The following is a 15,990-nucleotide window of genomic DNA, read 5'->3' on the forward strand; positions in this document are numbered from 1 at the left end:
AGGGACCTCTGGCTAATACGGTGGGTTCTGTGTCGGGCTCATAGCTGAAAACTAGCTTTACTTTGTTGCTAGCGAGAGACAGAGAGAGGCGTTGAAAGGCTGCTCCAACGGAACTTATTGTTTTTGGAGGAAAACACGAACACGGTGTACAGTCGAGTCTTAATGGCTTACTTACAGCTGGGCTCGTCAGGCTCTCTTCTTGGCTGCAGTGGTTATTATTATATTTACATGCTTCCAGCTCCCGTTTTTGCTCGATGACAGCTCGTACTTTTCCTTTTTCTCCCTCCCTCGCTCACAGACACATAACGTGTATGGCAGTCCATTCTCCCTGCAGCACGGACTACACTGCCCATGATGCTACATTCTTTAGCGCTATACCTGTAGCATTCTGCCTATTAGCTTAGCATAACAACAACAACAGGCGCTCTCTCACCCAGGAAACACGCAGAGAGAGAGCGTCACCCTGTAACCATGGCAACCGTAACGCTGCCACCTGGAACAACAGAACGTAGCTGTCAAACAAAACCCAAACAGTCCTGACCCGCCACAATATGAAACAGGGAAGTACCGCCGTGTAATCCATTTATTTCAACAAAGTAACTGTATTCTAAATACCACCTTTTTAAACGGTAACTGTAACGGAATACAGTTACTCATATTTTGTATTTTAAATACGTAACGGCGGTACATGTATTCCGTTACTCCCCAACACTGCATAAGGGGTATAATATCACTCTCTCCTGTGCATTTTTAGCCTCTGAAATACATCACTGCTGTGTCCCAAATATTATGGAGCCCGGAAAAAAACTGCAGAAATGCATGTAAATAATATTTAATCAAACTTAATTGTGAATGAAAGTTTCTCCTGCTCTGATTGGAGGTTCTGAGCACAGACGGGTGTCTGTGATGTTTGTGTGCACAAATCAAATTGACTCCGCTTTTCATTCAAAGTCTTTATTAACAAGCTGCTCACAGACACACTAAACCAAACGCTTATTACAGTGGTTGATTGGTCCGCTCTCCTGACCTGAACCCCTCAGAGAATCTGATATGAAGCTGAAGATGAGAAACAGCTCAGACACCATCATTTTCCTCAAACGTCCAATGGAAGAATTGAAAAGCAGAATTCATGAGCACATAGGGTTCATGTAAAGATGAAGCAGACAGTAAAGTGAGCGGTCCACACACAGAGTCATCGTCTACTTTCTGTCAGTAAACCCTCACAGATAGATAAACAAATATTCTGAATGCACTGTGACTAAATGATCGTCGTCATTATGAGGTTATAATGTTAGAGAAACATCTGGGTCCTGTTCCAGACAGCAGGTGCAATAACTCTGAGCTTTCTATCTCACAGTCACCTCCTCCTGAACAATCACTTCTTTGGAAAATGGCATCAACATTCCCAGACTATCACTTAGACGTCAGTGAGATAACCCAGGCCTAAAATTTCTGATGAGCATCAATAACAGATCCTGTGACATAATTTAGTAAACAACTGTGTTCTTGTATCAGACTAAAAACAGAGCTCATATTTTCACGTGTCCACACAGTCTCAGCCTGGTGTGAATGTTAGAATGAATCTTTACTGTCAGACTGGTGAACAGGCTTCCTCTCACACTCTGTACTCTATGCTTCATCTCATTCTGCAGACATAACGTTACAGGGAACCTTCCATGTGGAACATGTTCCAGCTAGAACATCTCACTGAGGCTCATTAGTTAGCAGTTAGTAAAGGAAGAACAAACATCTTCAAGCTTGTGTTCTCAGACCATCACTGAGCTTCACTGAGCAGCAGAAACATACATGATCTTGTCAGAGTGGAGGTGTGAGCTTCACGTCTTCTCCTCACCCATCAGCTCCTCGTTCTTCATTCGGACTAACAGACCCCTCAAACTCTTCGATTTCTCACCGAAGGAAAGGAGTCATCTTTGTCCAAATGGCCAGCGAAGCCCTGTCCGCCTTGGGTTACTGACAAGTTGAGCTGATGAAGACAAACACATAACGTCACATGACCCAGACACACGTCTTTGATTCTGTCACATGATTTAAAGATTAGAGATGTCATCAGAAAGAGATGAAGAAGAGCCATCAGCTACCAGCTTCAAACTTTACGATTATTCAGAGCATAATCTAATACTAGTGACAGCACAAATTCCACTGTGTGTCTCACGCACTGTCCAATATTACATATGAACTAATTACCCTGGATTATACATGTACTTATTATACTTATATATTGTACCTCAGTAGGTAAATGCAACATGTGCTTGTGACGCCTGATGAAGGCTCTAAGGTCCCTGTTGATACAGCTCTATGTACTCTAGGATCCCTGTTTGGGTGTTGTGTTCTCTTTCTGTTTCCCATTCACTCCCTTGTGTATATAAGGCTTGTGTTTTCCTTTGCCCTTTGTGCTGTAAGCATCTCTTTGTTTCTGGTTTTAGTTCTGTGTTTCTAGTTTCCCAGTGTGTTGTTCTGAGTTTCATACTCAAGGTTTTGGTTTGTGTTTCTGTGAGTTTGTTATGATGGATGTTTTTCCAGCAAATAAAGTTGCCGTTGTAAGTTTTTTTTTTTCTGTGCACGAGTGTCTGGATTTGGGTCCACATGCATGCTGCATAACCTCGCATGACAATCTTAGCCTCTATGATGTCTGACAGGAGCTTCCATGTGGTACTGAGGTAGGTTATCCTCTTGTAGTTGGGTGGGACCGGTCCCTTCAGGGGATCCTTGGGGATCAGGACTGTCCAGCCTTCAGTCAGTTATTCCAGGTGTGTCTCATCCATTAGCGGCAGGTTCATTTGCCCTGCCATACACTCATGGAGCGTGGTCAGCTTCTTTAACCTGTAGGTGTGGACCATGCTGGGGCGCAGTGATGTCCACTGCTTCAGCAGGTGTTGTTACCTGTGGAGCAGAAATGAGCAGCTCCGCCCGAAAAAGTTGTTCTAATGTTACTTGGTGTAACTCTTCACATGCTTTTCCTTTTCCACCTTCTTTTTATGTATTTACTTGTGGAAGTTCTTTCTAATGCATTTCTCTCTCAGTTGATTGTTGTCCGTTGTCAGTGATTAACACAGGTGGGTGATGACAAGCAGATCTCACTACCTTCAGAGGTAATGCTTGGAAGAAGGAACTAAAACATCACCTATTAACTTCAGCAGCATTTCTTTACTGCACCAAACAGCAGGGTGAAGCCACTGAATCTCAGCTCACTGTAAACCGTACACACTTTATAACACACTCACATACCTTCTACAGTCTTAAGCCTTTTATGTTCACAATACAGGATGACGCCAAAGGCAACAATCAGGACCACCAGGAGAAGCAGGGCACCTGCGAGGACTCTGGGCCAGAGTGGAGGTTCTGTAATCAACGCAAACAACCACACCATCATCGAACGTGATTCACATCAGAGTTCACTTCTACTCTGACCTTTGACAGCACTGACCTTTGACCCTCAGGTATACTTCTGTCCGCCTCAGATCTCGTCCATACTTCCGGGTGGTGCAGGTGTAGCTTCCACTGTCAGAGACTGTAGGGTTCCTCAGAGTGAGGCTGAGGTCTCCAGTCTGCAGAGCGTCAGCTCTCATTGATGTTCGGTTGGAGTAACGATGGTTTTGTTCTTTAAGATCATCTCCGCTCTTCAGACGCACGTGGACTGTTGGCTTCTTGAACTCATCACGGTCCCACACTGCTGCTGTGGTGTCGCTGGAAACATCCTTTGCTACCTGACAGGGCAGCAGGACAGAATCCACCCCCTCATACACCTCCACACCTGAGGCATGCTGAGAAACTGAGGAGAAAAACATGAAACGGGTGATTCCATGAAGTTGAATCTGTTCATCTGGATGTAGCATTTTCAGTGGGAGACTTCTTCAGTCTCAGCTGACTGCAGGTTTCTCAAACCTTATAAACAGGACATTTGCACAATAACTGAAACCTGCCCACTGAATGAACAATAGGCAGTGAGGTCAGTTCCTTCATCATTAATATGCAAATTGTCATGACCACTGATCAAATACCATTGGGTGTGCCATGGGTTCCCCAGTTCACGCATTGTGGGCAATTTGTACACGGAAGAAGTGGAGAAGAGGGCTTTGCTATCCTACCCTGGAACACCACCCTGGTTCAGATATGTGGATGACACCTGGGTGAAAATCAAATCTCAGGACGTACCACAATTCATGGATCACATTAACTCGGTGGACCGACACATCAAATTCACCAGGGAGGATATAAAAGTGGCAGGTTAGCCTTCTTAGACTGTGAGATTTCCATCAGAAATGGGGGACATCTAAAAGCTGACGTGTACCGTAAACCTACACATACAGATCAGTATCTAAGGTTTGACTCTCATCATCCACTGGAGCACAAACTGGGCGTCATCAGGACGCTACAAGCAAAAATGTCTGGCACAACTTCACCTACTTCCAAGGTGCATGAAGAGGGTGAAAAAAATCACACAACAGAAACTCCAGCAACACTTGAAGGTAAGACCAACGCTTTTCAGCTTGTGGCCTTCATCAGGGTCCTCATCAGGATGCTAACACACAGAGCGAACACCATCCCCACAGACACAACGGCCAGGGAAGGAGAAGAACATCACGTCAGGAGGGCCCTGAGTAAATGTGGTTATCCCAGCTGGACTTTTGTCAAAGCTGGGAAGGCGCCAAAAGAAAGCTCCAGCTGATCCAGGAGAGAAGGACAACCGCTGCCTAAGCGAAAACCTGTAGTGATCCTGTACGTGTCAGGAGTATCGGAGCAGCTGAGACGCATTTTTTCAAAACACCGGGTCTCTGTGGCTTTTAAACCCCAAAACACGCTGCGCCAAAAATTGGTCCACCCAATTTTGGGTTTGGGTCCCCCAACACAAACAGAGTAACATAGTGTAGCTGTTAAGTGCAGGAGGATTGCCAGGATTTATACATCGGGGAAACCAAACAACCTCTGGTGAAGAGGATGGCACAACACAGAAGAGCCACCTCGTCAGGCCAGGACTCTGCAGTCTATTTACACCTACAGGCCAGTGGACACTCTTTCCATGATGAGGATGTAACATCCTGGACAGGGAGGAACGCTGGTTTGAGCCATTTACGTGAAAAGGGAAAGACCATCTCTGAATCGAGGAGGGGGCCTAAGGGTCCATCTGTCACCATCTTACATGCTGTGATTGCAGCCATTCCCCAACTCTCTGTGAATGGTACTCATGGTTATTGATCAGTGGTCTTTGATCTGATTGGTATCATCAGTGAATCAGTGAGACTCATAGACCTGTCTTTCCCACAGATGCAGGACAAAGAAGCTCTGTGCGAGTCAGCGGTGGGTGGAGAGCAGAGCTCCAGAGGGTGGAGGCCTCACAGAGCACACATTCATCCAGCAGGAAAGAACACAGCTCCACACAAACATTGTTGTGTTCATAGAGAGAAATGTCTCCATTCACAGCAGAACAGGCGCTCACTGACACGCGCCCAACCATCAGCACAGGTGGGCGGGACTTAATCATGCGTGTCTCAACATGTGTGCGCACAGATGATGATGACCATAATTGCCTACACAAGAATCGACTCCCACAGATCATCTTTCCGTCTAACACGTGTCATGTGACCTCAGTCTGTCCTCGGATGACTGTCCCAAAGTTAAGTTCATCCTCAAGAGCGACGAACAATAATAACATCAAAAATAAGTAGAATAAAAACAAAGTTCTCCACTCTAAACTGATTCCAGACCGACTGCTCAGATCTGCAGCCATTACACTCAGCACACCTCTTCTTCTAACATGCACAAACACACATTTGCACACACACATGCACCTACACAAAACATATAAACATGCAAAAGCACACAGACATGCAAACATGTGCACACACGAAAGAAGAAAATTTTCAACAAAGTCGGAACATAAACTCGACTTCACACATACTCATTACAGAATAATAAGTCTTGACACCACTGTGTGTGTGTGTGTGTGTGTGTGTGTGTGTGTGTGTGTTCCTACCATGCAGGAGGACCACAAACAGCAGCCTCAGCTTCATTCTCAGAGTCCAGTTAACGAGTGTTTGTGTGACCCAGCTGATCCTCCTCCCAGTTCTCTGGTCTCATCATTCAGAGAGGAGGGACAGGAAGTGGGATGCAGGAAAGCATGGACCACCACCCATATTACAGTGAACCCCAGAATAGTGAAAGGGATGAGCTGCTCAGGTACAGGTGAGCATGCACAGCACGACTGGGTCCAGTCTGACACAAAGCACCGCTAAACATGCTGCACAGGAGAAGGTGGAGGGCATACACGCTCTTTATCATAGGACGGGTGGAGATAAGCCTCACTGTACCTGTAACACATGTTAGCATGGTGTTTGTTCAGAGCTCTGGTAGGAGCCAGACACGCTGATGAGCTCTGTGGTTTCATCCATTAATGAAGCTGTGATGTTGTCTAATTAAAATGAACCTGAGCATCACAAACCTGAAACTGCAGTCAGAGTCATCACTGCAGAGGTTATCAGCTGTCTCTGTTCCACTGAACAGACCATAAACTGGGTTCACTTATATATTGAAGTAACAACAGTTGTGTAGCAGCTTTGATCTCTACCAGATTCATAGTTCAACATATTTCAGCTCGGTGTCACACTTCAGTTGAGTTATCTGATTTAACTTCCTCACCTTCATTACATCACCCACCGCTGTTACGTGCACTAAACAGCAGCAGGATATCAGAGTGCTTTAAAACCTGATGGAACATCACTAGAATCAATAGATGGAGACTGATTTGTGTCCAGCTGAACTGCTGCCACTTTGATTTCTTTCATTCGTAGCACTGTCTGTGTAACCAGCAGCGACCATGCTGAAAGCCACCACCAGAGGGCGCCATAACTCCTGTGGATCTACTATTAGGGTACTTGTTAAAGTTGGTCTGAACTTATAAAACGGCAGCTCCCAGTCTCTGAGCCACATGCATCAACCAATGGGCACGAAGAATACCACTGATATGAGCTAGACAGCTGGTGATGATGATAATGATGATGTCAACTTCCTGTTTGGGAAGGAAAGATAAAGAATCTCCTTGTCTGTAAAAACACTTTAATGGAAGTGAAATCAGTGAAAGGATTGATGAGCAATCATTGACCTGAATGTCTGCACTGTAAACTCATATCTGCACATAAATAGATACTGATCGATAATTAATAATCAATCACTCTGGAGCCTCAGTGGGTGAAGCGGTGCATGTTGTGGATGCTCCACACGTCTCCATTCAGAGCGTTGGCGGCGCCCTGCAGCGTCCACGTGAACAGGGCCAGCTGCCGCCTGAAGCTGCTCTCGTCGAAGCGTCCGGGGTCGGAGGTGAGCAGGCCCAGGTGCTCAGTGAGCGCACTCAGAGTATGGTTGCCACGGCCGTGGATCACATGACGGAATGGCGTCTCAACTGCAGACACATACTGAGACAGGAAGTAGTACTCCACCTGCAGGATACACATGAGAAGACATGTAGTACTCCGTACAGGGCTCGTGTCTTCATGATTCAGCTGTTCCAGTACTGTTTGCAGTACTGTTTGCAGTACTCGTACCTTCATGATGCGAGTGTTGTAGAAGCGTGTTATGGTGGGCTCGTGCAGGTCGCTGTAGTCGATGGCTCTCTGCAGCGTCTCTGCCGCTCGGCTGTAATCTCCTCGAGCGCTGAAGACCCACTGAGGAGACAAACCTCTGGACTGGACACACACACAGAGGTCACATGACAGCGACGGGTTTAAACATGTGTAGAAACTCTCAAACAGGTGAGCTACCTGCAGCTCAGCAGAGTGTTTGTTGAGCTGAGCGCTGAACTGCAGCACCGTCTGGGCGTAGGAAGTGATGCGCAGCGGCAGGATGTGGTCGTGGGCCAATCGCAGCACCATTTCCCCCACCAGCTCCCCTAAGCTCCGCCCCGTGACCCCCAGACGACCCCCCAGCACCTCCTGCAGGCGTGAGACACTGTCCAATGGCGTGTTGATGAACGGATATGCTCGCTCCTGAACATGCGACACGGATAACATGACATCATGTACCATGACAGTGAGTATGTATGATGTTGGCGTGTAACGTTGTACCTCGGTGAATCTGAGCTCCATGGCTGGAACTCCTGCAAACGCCGTGAAGCTGAAAGCGCCGCTGTTCAGATACAGCGGCTTCATACTGAGGAGACAGCAGCGGCTCAGTCAGGCGTCATCACAGTAACGTGTGTGTGTGTGTGTGTGTGTGTGTGTGTGTGTGTGTGTGTGTGTGTGTGTGTGTGTGTGTGTGTGTGTGTGTGTGTGTGTGTGTGTGTGTGTGTGTGTGTGTGTGTGTGTGTGTGTGTCCTCACATCCTCCAGCTGCCTCCATCTCTCTCCGCCTGGCTGTAGATGCTCTGACCTGCATGTTTGGGATGCTCCACCTGGAACACATGAAGGCCCACTCATGCACAGCATCATGTGGATGATTAATTGATTGGTAATCAATTGATTGTTGCGGTTAACCCTTTATTTACCACAGCCTGTACATACTTATAGTTATAGCATATTCATAACATACCTTCATACATGTACATTGTAACATACCTGTAATAGATTCATATAATGTAATATATCTATATTATTGCCAAAGCACTTCTGGATGGATGCAGACAGCATTTCGTTGCCTTGTACGTGTGACATGTGCAATGACAGTAAAGTTGAATTCTATTCTATTCTATTCAACTGATGGGCCCAGTTTACAAGCAATCTTTAAATGAGTGTGACTCTATTTCTGTTTGAGAAGATGAGGTTTATGGGAATATTTAGTGTATCATGGTAGCACAAGGCCTAATGTACACTTCACATGATCCTACTCTTCAACCATTATGGGCAAGAGAAAAAATTAAAACGTTTTCTGAAACATGAGGATGATTGATTTTTCATTTAACAGCCAAAGTTAGAAAATCATCCCAGGCTTGCATGATTCTTGGTTGATAAATGGTTAAGAGAGGCTGGAAAATAAGGCCTTCCTCTGTCCAGTAATTTAGTCTTTTAGAGGCAATGGCATGGACAGTCCAGACTCACCTTTGTGAATAAAAGCTAATTGTAGATACATTTAGCTGTAGTGTGGTCACAGATTCATGCTTTTACTGTTGCATGATTGGGGCTTGTCTGGGATCGTTCCCAACTCAAAAACAATAATCTCAACCGTGCATACATAGATGATCCAACAATTATACTTCAGCCACACAAAATGGACAGAAGAACTAAATCTTGGGTTTATTGCAAAGTGTTTATTGCAAATGAGTGTGTCATCTCCATAGCATGTACACAAAGGTCAGCTGTTGTCCATGTATAGATCCCTGAGGGACTCCGGGTCCAGAAAAATAGGATTAACATTATTATTTTTTAATAAATGTGTGATGGCGATGAGCTCCATCCAGCTGTGTGACCACAGGCTGCACTCACCTGTCTGATGGCAGCGTCCAGCAGGTCAACCAGGAGAGGACTGGTGTAAGCTGACAGGACCTCATCACCTGATGAGAAGGACAACATAAGACAGCGCGTTTGGTTAGCAAAGAAAATGCTTTCTGATTGGCTTCAAGCTCTGTTACCCATGACTGCCTGGTCCAGACTGAAGTAGGCCACAGCCTTCAGGTGAAGCATGGACAGATAACCCTGTCAAAGGAAGGTCAAAGGTCAGGCAGTTATTTTGATAAACTGTTAAATTTGGTTTGGTTTGTATTTGCTGTGGCTGAACCTCAAGCCATTCTGTTGCTCCAACATTCCCAAAGTCTCCAGCATCCCAGCTGACAAACAACAAGCTGCGTCTTGGACTGAAGCCTGTAAACGAATCCATCAGTTCAGACAAATCAGAGGAACCAACACACCAAAGTAATGCCAGCATCATTTCAGCTCCCACCACCACAGGTGAGTCTTACCCTTCTTCACCATGGCTGAGAAGGTTCGAGCCAGCTCCAGCAGGATCGCAGTTCCAACTCCGGACTTCACGGCTCCCGGACCCAGAGAGTCCCTCTGAGCTCCCAGTATGATGTACTGGTCTGACAGGGAGATGCTGAGGTTTACCACTGTGGCACATTCACCTGTCTCTGTGTGTAGTCAGCAGAGCGTACCTGGCTCCACTCTGCCTTCCAGTGATGAGAAGATGTTGTTGAGCAGGATCGGCTTCATCACATTCTGAACCGACATCTGGACTCTGCGACCGTTACTGAACTGGGGACCGACAACGCAGCGCACGTACGGCAGCCGACCCTGCCAGGGCCGAGGACAGGACGGACCTGTCAGCTGGCTGAGACACAGAACAGCGCTGTGAGTCACACTCACACCTGGGCAGGTTACCTGAGGGGTGGAGCTTACCTAAGCAGCTTGGAGGCCACAGTGGCAGTAATTGGCAGGGCTGGAATGAGTGGCAGACCGGAGGACTGAATGGGTGGGAACTGAGTGTGATTGAAGGAGGGAAAGCCAGGGGTGAAGGGGTCCCCTGACCCTAGGTGGACCTGTGATTGGACAACAGAAGGGAGATGAGGATGCTCATTGGCCAGGAGACGTGGATAATGTTTGTTTGTGTGCGTGTTACATGTTCAGACACAGCAGTGTGTGTGTTCAGGCCAAGGCGGCGAGGGTCCTGCGGCACATCAGCAGGGTCAGGGTAGATCAAAGCTCCGCTCGCCCCGTTCTTCTCAGCCAACCAGACCTTCTCCGCAAAACTGACCCCGCCCCCAACACGCATCACCACCACACAGCCAGCCACAGACACGTCCTCACGTTTCAGCCATTTAAAATCCTCCGGTCGGCCATAGTTGGCATAGACCACACCCCCCTGCAAAGAGACATACATCAGTAACTGGGACTTTGGTTACCATGGTGACAGATACTTCCTTCCTGGTTGGCTCACTGTGGCATTTCCTGTGGCGCTGTATGGGCAGTAGTCAGAAGGGTTGAGAGGAATCTCTTCTGAGACCCGACCTGCAGAGTCCACCAAGCTCAGAGAGCTCCTCTGAGACCTGCACACAAATAAATGAATGTAGCACCCTCTGGTGGTCAAATTAGAGCACTGCTGAAATGTTAAATAGCTTTTATATTGAGCTGTGTGTAAATGTGGGTTTGGTTTTTGTTAAAGTTTTAATTCAGCTGGTTCCAAATCAGCTCCAGAGCCTGACCACATGTTCAAAGCAATGTTTCAATAAGTGAAAGAACCAGGATGTGCTGGGACTTGACTCGCTGCTGAGCTTCAATCAGCTGCGTCCATTTAAGACCCAAAAGTATCCTGATGTGACATGTTAAGTGTATGATGGGTCATTTTGTCGCTGGTCTGTCCTGAATGTGGGGGAGCTTCTCCGACTCTTACCTGTCGGGGAACTGCAGCGTGGCGTATAGCGACTCGGTCCAGGTGTGGTCCATCTGCAGCTCCCTGAAGCGCTGCAGGATCTCTGAGGCCAGAGAGGTACCCTCCGAGGAGCCTGGAGGATGAGCTGCCCTGCTCACGCGACTGATCACAAACACACACAGAAGTTATTAAATAGGACCTGATACTACAGCTTCTAAAACAGGTGACATTTCAGCGATTCACCTTTGACTTGAACAATATCAGAATCTTTTCTTCTTGAATGTTCTGTTGACCACCTGATTACCTGCTGGAAAAACTCTACTTGTACTTGTACTCAGTTACCATATTTTCCGCACTATAAGGCGCACTTAAAATCCTTTAATTCTCTCAAATATCAACAGTACAAACAGTCTAAATTCTTTCATCGTTAATAAAATAGTAACGTTGCTGCTCTACCAGGTGTAACAATCAAGTTTAACATCCAGGCATCCATGAAAACGAAATTAAGTTTAAGGCAAGGCAAGGCAAGTTTATTTGTATAGCACAATTCAACAACAAGGTGATTCAAAGTGCTTTACAGAGACATTAGAAACAAAAACAAATAAAAAGCATGATTTAAAATTGATTAAAACAAGCAAACAAACTAACTAATTAACAAACAAACAAAACAGTAAATAAAATCAAAACAGATAAAATCAGAACAGTAGATAAAATCAGTAGTTAAAATGTAAGTTTTGAGTGTGGATTTGGTGCTTTAAACAGAGTTAGATGTTAGCAGGACGTTAGCTTGCTAGTTTCAGAATCAGAATAGTTTATTGATCTGTTTTTGTTTTGCCTTATAATCTGGTGCCTTTATGGTGCGTGGCTGTGAGCATTACCTGACTGTGTTGTGGATGTCTTCATCCTGTAGCAGCTTCCTCATCATCAATCTTAGCTCTCCCAAGTAAAGCCCCGCCCCTCCTTCTGAAGGAGCTTTAGCCCCACCCAGCTGCTGCTCATGCCCCTGCTCTGCTTGGGAGCAGTGGTACCGCCCACTGAAGATCCCATAAGCCAATAGGAACGCTGGAAGGGAGAAGCAATGCCCGCTTTAGTCACATGATGAGACTAATCAGTTAAAATGATTGGCATCTGTTTACCAGCAGTGAACACGATGACTCCGCCCACACACAACAGCACACAGCATCGCCGGTATCCATGACGATACCTCATCACCAGAGCTGTGAGGTCACTGAAAGGTCCCGCCTCCTCCTCGTCTTCTGATATCGCCAGCCTCAGCTCCGCCCGCTGAGCACCTCCCACCTCCTCTTCTTCATCATCATCAGACACTGAGTGGTGGACGGACATCAAGGAAGCCTCCAGAGAGAAAGATATAACCATGGTAACAGGGGAAAGGAGGCGGAGCTTGTCTCACCTGTGTTTCACGTGTGTCTCACCTGTGTCAGGTGGGTAGTCATGGTAACAATGCAGCTCTGCAGGCACAAAACACAGGGACAATCTCAACAACAGGAAAATATATTCCTTCATTGTCTAAGGAGATTGGAAATAAAAGCGTCTGGAGGATGTGAGGTTAAGGTGTCTGGGAAGGATCTCAAAACCTAAATCTGGGATGAGAGGTGAAACGTCTTCAAGCAACCTAAAGAAGTCCAGACGCTTTTCTTTCCAAGCTCCTTAGACTACGATGACCTGGATGACTGAGAACCTTCACAGACATACACCTTCATTCTAAACAGCATACATTCAGCTGCGAGACACTTGGACAGGTGAGTCTGTGTTTCTGAGCTCCAGTAAGTCTATGAGCAGCAGTCTGAGGGGTGTTTGGCCCCGGCTGCGGTCCACAGACACACTAACTGAAACACCTGTAACACTAGTCTTCATCCTTTAATTATTCTGAGCTCTTCTGTTTCTATTTTTCAGTTTGTCCTGTTCAGCTGATCAGAACTGTGGCTATGAAGGAAATAACAACGATCAGAAACTTGCAGCCCTGAAAAGTGTACCTTTGAACTTTTTGGGTATGAAATGTGATTAATTTTTGCTTTTCTTCTAACAGTTTTTCCAAAGTTCAGTTTACAGTACTGAAGATTTTCACCAGTCCAAAATGTCTCTGTATGTGTAGCTTTGTCACGACTCGGCAGGTTTGGGTTTTCTCTCTGCTTGTAAGAGCTCTCAGGTGAGGTTGCTGGGCTGAGCCGTCCTTCACACGCCTGGTTCGAGTGGCAGCACCGTTCTCTGTGGATCACCCTCAGATGTGTGGTGACTGTACTCACCTGCTCCCCCCCTAACTTGGCAACACAGAAAATAACGCTTGCTGTCCACTCAGCTATTTGACCCTCTCTCTCCTCTCTTCCAGAGCTCTCTGTGCACCATCCAAAGGCAGCTTCATAACCTTATTCATCTGACCTAAGCCCCGCACCAGCAGTGAGTGAAGGCACCATCTGAACCTGTCGGCAGCACACACACTCAGGAGATTCTCACCTTCACCTCCGACTCTCTCAGTTCAGGATCCAGAGCTGGGTCAGGATGAGCTCAGGCTTTGTTTTTTTTTACTCCTCAGCCTGCTGTGATTGGCTGCTCACAGGGGTCAGAGGTCAGCGTGTGCTGTCTGTTTGATCTGCTTAACTTTATTAACAGTAAAGTAAACACACGCCCACACTGCAGAGCTGCAGCTCTCTGTCATTACAGGGTTTGGAAGAAGAAACCGATCACATGACTGTGGAAACAGATTGATTGAGAAAAGAACACAAACACCCACAGAGCTCCGCCCCCTCCAGCCTTACAGCCAAACAAAGCAATGAGAGACTCAGTTTCCCAGCACACACCTGGTTGTCCTCTGGCTCAGGTCCATCAGGAAGCAGCTCACCTGGTTGGGCCTGAGCGGTTCCTGGTGGTAGACAGGTGTAAAGACTTTGCACACACACACATGATGACTCCAGCAGATCCACCACAGCCTCACATTCAGCCTGACTCGAACAGCCTGGATCAAACACAGAGCTTCCAGCAGCTGCAGCTTTACTTCCAGCTGACAGAAGCAGAACCAGGTCCAGGTCCACAATCAGGATCAGCTACTGGGAACCAGCATCAGTCCTGGGGCACAGAGAGAGCTTTAACCAGCACTAGTCCCAGAGTCTGCTGGTGTGTAGCAGCAGGACTGAGCAGGATCAGGACTCTGCTGGGCTTATCTGGTGCTCTTTTATACATGTGAATGTGCCCACTGCTAATAAATAGAAGCAGTTTTATTAAAAACACAAATCATTAATGACTCATCCACATCACAATCCTGACACTGAGCCTGATGTAAATTTGCTGTCATTCATACAGGAAATCACCATACGGGCACATGTGTGGCTACACACAGAGATTCAGCCCTGAATGTTTCTAGTATTTTCATTCCCTTTTTTAAAATAATCATCATTAAATACGACAGAATCTGACTGGCATATATAAAAACAACCCACCCTGCAGCCTGACTGTGTCTTTATAAACTATCTGCCTCCTCATCCTTTGAACCTGCACTCACAGCTGTGGACTCAGCTGTGGAAGTTTGTGTTGTGGAAAAGCTCATATTAAGACAAATGTCTCAGTAATCAGCTGGTGAAGTTTAACAATCAGTTCATTTGCTCACAAGGATTTTTAACAGGTTAATTAAAATACAAGCGTTAATTAGATTTAGAGACTCACCATCAGCAGAGACACAGAGGACCGAGGAGCAGCACACACACCTTCATCTTCATCTTCATCATCAGGAACTCTGTGACTCTCTCTGAATGTCTGCTCGGACACAAACAGCAGCCAATCACAGAGCAGGGACTACATGATGTCATCAGTGTCCAGGCACACAGAAAACTGAGATTAATAATAGCATATTATATAAAACTCATTTTGATCAGAGCCTGATGAAGATCACATGGATGGAAAAGAAAGATCTGATAAAGAAACACCGAACAGGTGGTCAGGTGACTCAGATGGTCAGGTGATCTGGGACTGCTGGTGCACTGCGGACACCTGGTGGACAGATGAAGAACTGCAGAGGTGATCTGGTGAAACCTCAGTGAGTCCAGGTTCAAGGTTTTCCTGCACACATTACCTCCCTTTTTCCTGCAGCACAACCAAACATGTATCTTAAAGAAATAACAACGGTGTGCAGAGATAACCAACATGTCACTGTAAAATAACATTTAACCATCGTTACACTGCCCCCCCAGCAATAAGTTCCTAGTCACTTTAATAGGCTGGGCATCCCCGGTCTCAATGACGTGCTCTAAGTGTGTGAAGCCAACATCACTTTCTTTCAGGGCAAAAATGTCACTAAACTCTTAGTACCTGCCATAGCCTCTCTTGCTGCTGTGAAGCCAGCCCCTCACAGTTCTTTGACCAGATGCTCCTCACTGCTGAGAGCCTCTCCTCCTCCCCCGCTTGCTGTTCTGCTGGCGGGTCTGCGGGGGTCTCCGAGGTGGAGGTGGACGCCGCGGCAGATGCTGGGCAGACCGGGGGAGGAATAAACTGCACCTTCTTCCCATCAGGGAGTACGAGGAAGCCTTTGCCTAAGTCCAGTACACCACCAATGGCTCGCAAAAAATCCAGCCCAAGGATGCAGGCGTCCTGCACGTCAGCCACCCAGGCAGCATAAGGCACACCCAGGTCCCCCACCTTAAACTGGAACACTCCCCTCCCTCTAATTGGGGCCAGA

General features: G+C 46.7%; 3 protein-coding genes across 7 annotated transcripts in view; all 3 read right to left on the reverse strand.

The window, feature by feature from the left end:
• LOC148103116 (uncharacterized) overlaps positions 1-1,403 on the reverse strand; it is a 4,657-nt gene extending 3,254 nt beyond the window's left edge. The window contains exon 1 of the mRNA XM_087838068.1: positions 1,356-1,403. Within this exon, the coding sequence (XP_087694194.1) occupies positions 1,356-1,403 (48 nt within the window). The remainder of the gene's footprint in view (positions 1-1,355) is intronic.
• Positions 939-6,073, reverse strand: LOC148103117 (myelin-oligodendrocyte glycoprotein-like). Its single transcript, XM_087838661.1, has 4 exons — positions 5,993-6,073; positions 3,446-3,790; positions 3,247-3,360; positions 939-1,984 (listed from the first exon to the last, which is right to left on the reverse strand). Exons 1-4 carry the CDS (start codon positions 6,027-6,029, stop codon positions 1,926-1,928), a joined length of 555 nt encoding a protein of 184 aa, XP_087694787.1. The 5' UTR covers positions 6,030-6,073; the 3' UTR covers positions 939-1,925.
• A 996-nt stretch (positions 6,074-7,069) lies between these two features.
• On the reverse strand, positions 7,070-15,004 carry tfr2 (transferrin receptor 2). Of its 5 annotated transcripts, XM_087838541.1 has the most exons (18): positions 14,123-14,350; positions 12,740-12,775; positions 12,443-12,659; positions 12,185-12,368; positions 11,328-11,468; positions 10,875-10,983; positions 10,557-10,799; positions 10,337-10,476; positions 10,093-10,268; positions 9,901-10,020; positions 9,720-9,802; positions 9,574-9,637; positions 9,428-9,495; positions 8,330-8,400; positions 8,076-8,160; positions 7,773-7,997; positions 7,557-7,697; positions 7,070-7,451 (listed from the first exon to the last, which is right to left on the reverse strand). In XM_087838541.1, exons 2-18 carry the CDS (start codon positions 12,758-12,760, stop codon positions 7,197-7,199), a joined length of 2,343 nt encoding a protein of 780 aa, XP_087694667.1. In that variant the 5' UTR covers positions 12,761-12,775; positions 14,123-14,350; the 3' UTR covers positions 7,070-7,196. The 5 variants fall into 5 exon arrangements, with proteins under 5 accessions (XP_087694667.1, XP_087694668.1, XP_087694664.1 ...); XM_087838542.1 differs by lacking the exons at positions 12,740-12,775; positions 14,123-14,350 and having other exon boundaries at positions 12,443-12,683; XM_087838538.1 differs by lacking the exons at positions 9,574-9,637; positions 9,720-9,802; positions 9,901-10,020; positions 14,123-14,350 and adding an exon at positions 14,982-15,004.
• Positions 15,005-15,990: the final 986 nt, after the last annotated feature.

This window comes from Neolamprologus brichardi, chromosome 3, assembly GCF_056152115.1.
Source record: "Neolamprologus brichardi isolate AB-2024 chromosome 3, ASM5615211v1, whole genome shotgun sequence".
Classification (NCBI taxonomy): domain Eukaryota; kingdom Metazoa; phylum Chordata; class Actinopteri; order Cichliformes; family Cichlidae; genus Neolamprologus; species Neolamprologus brichardi.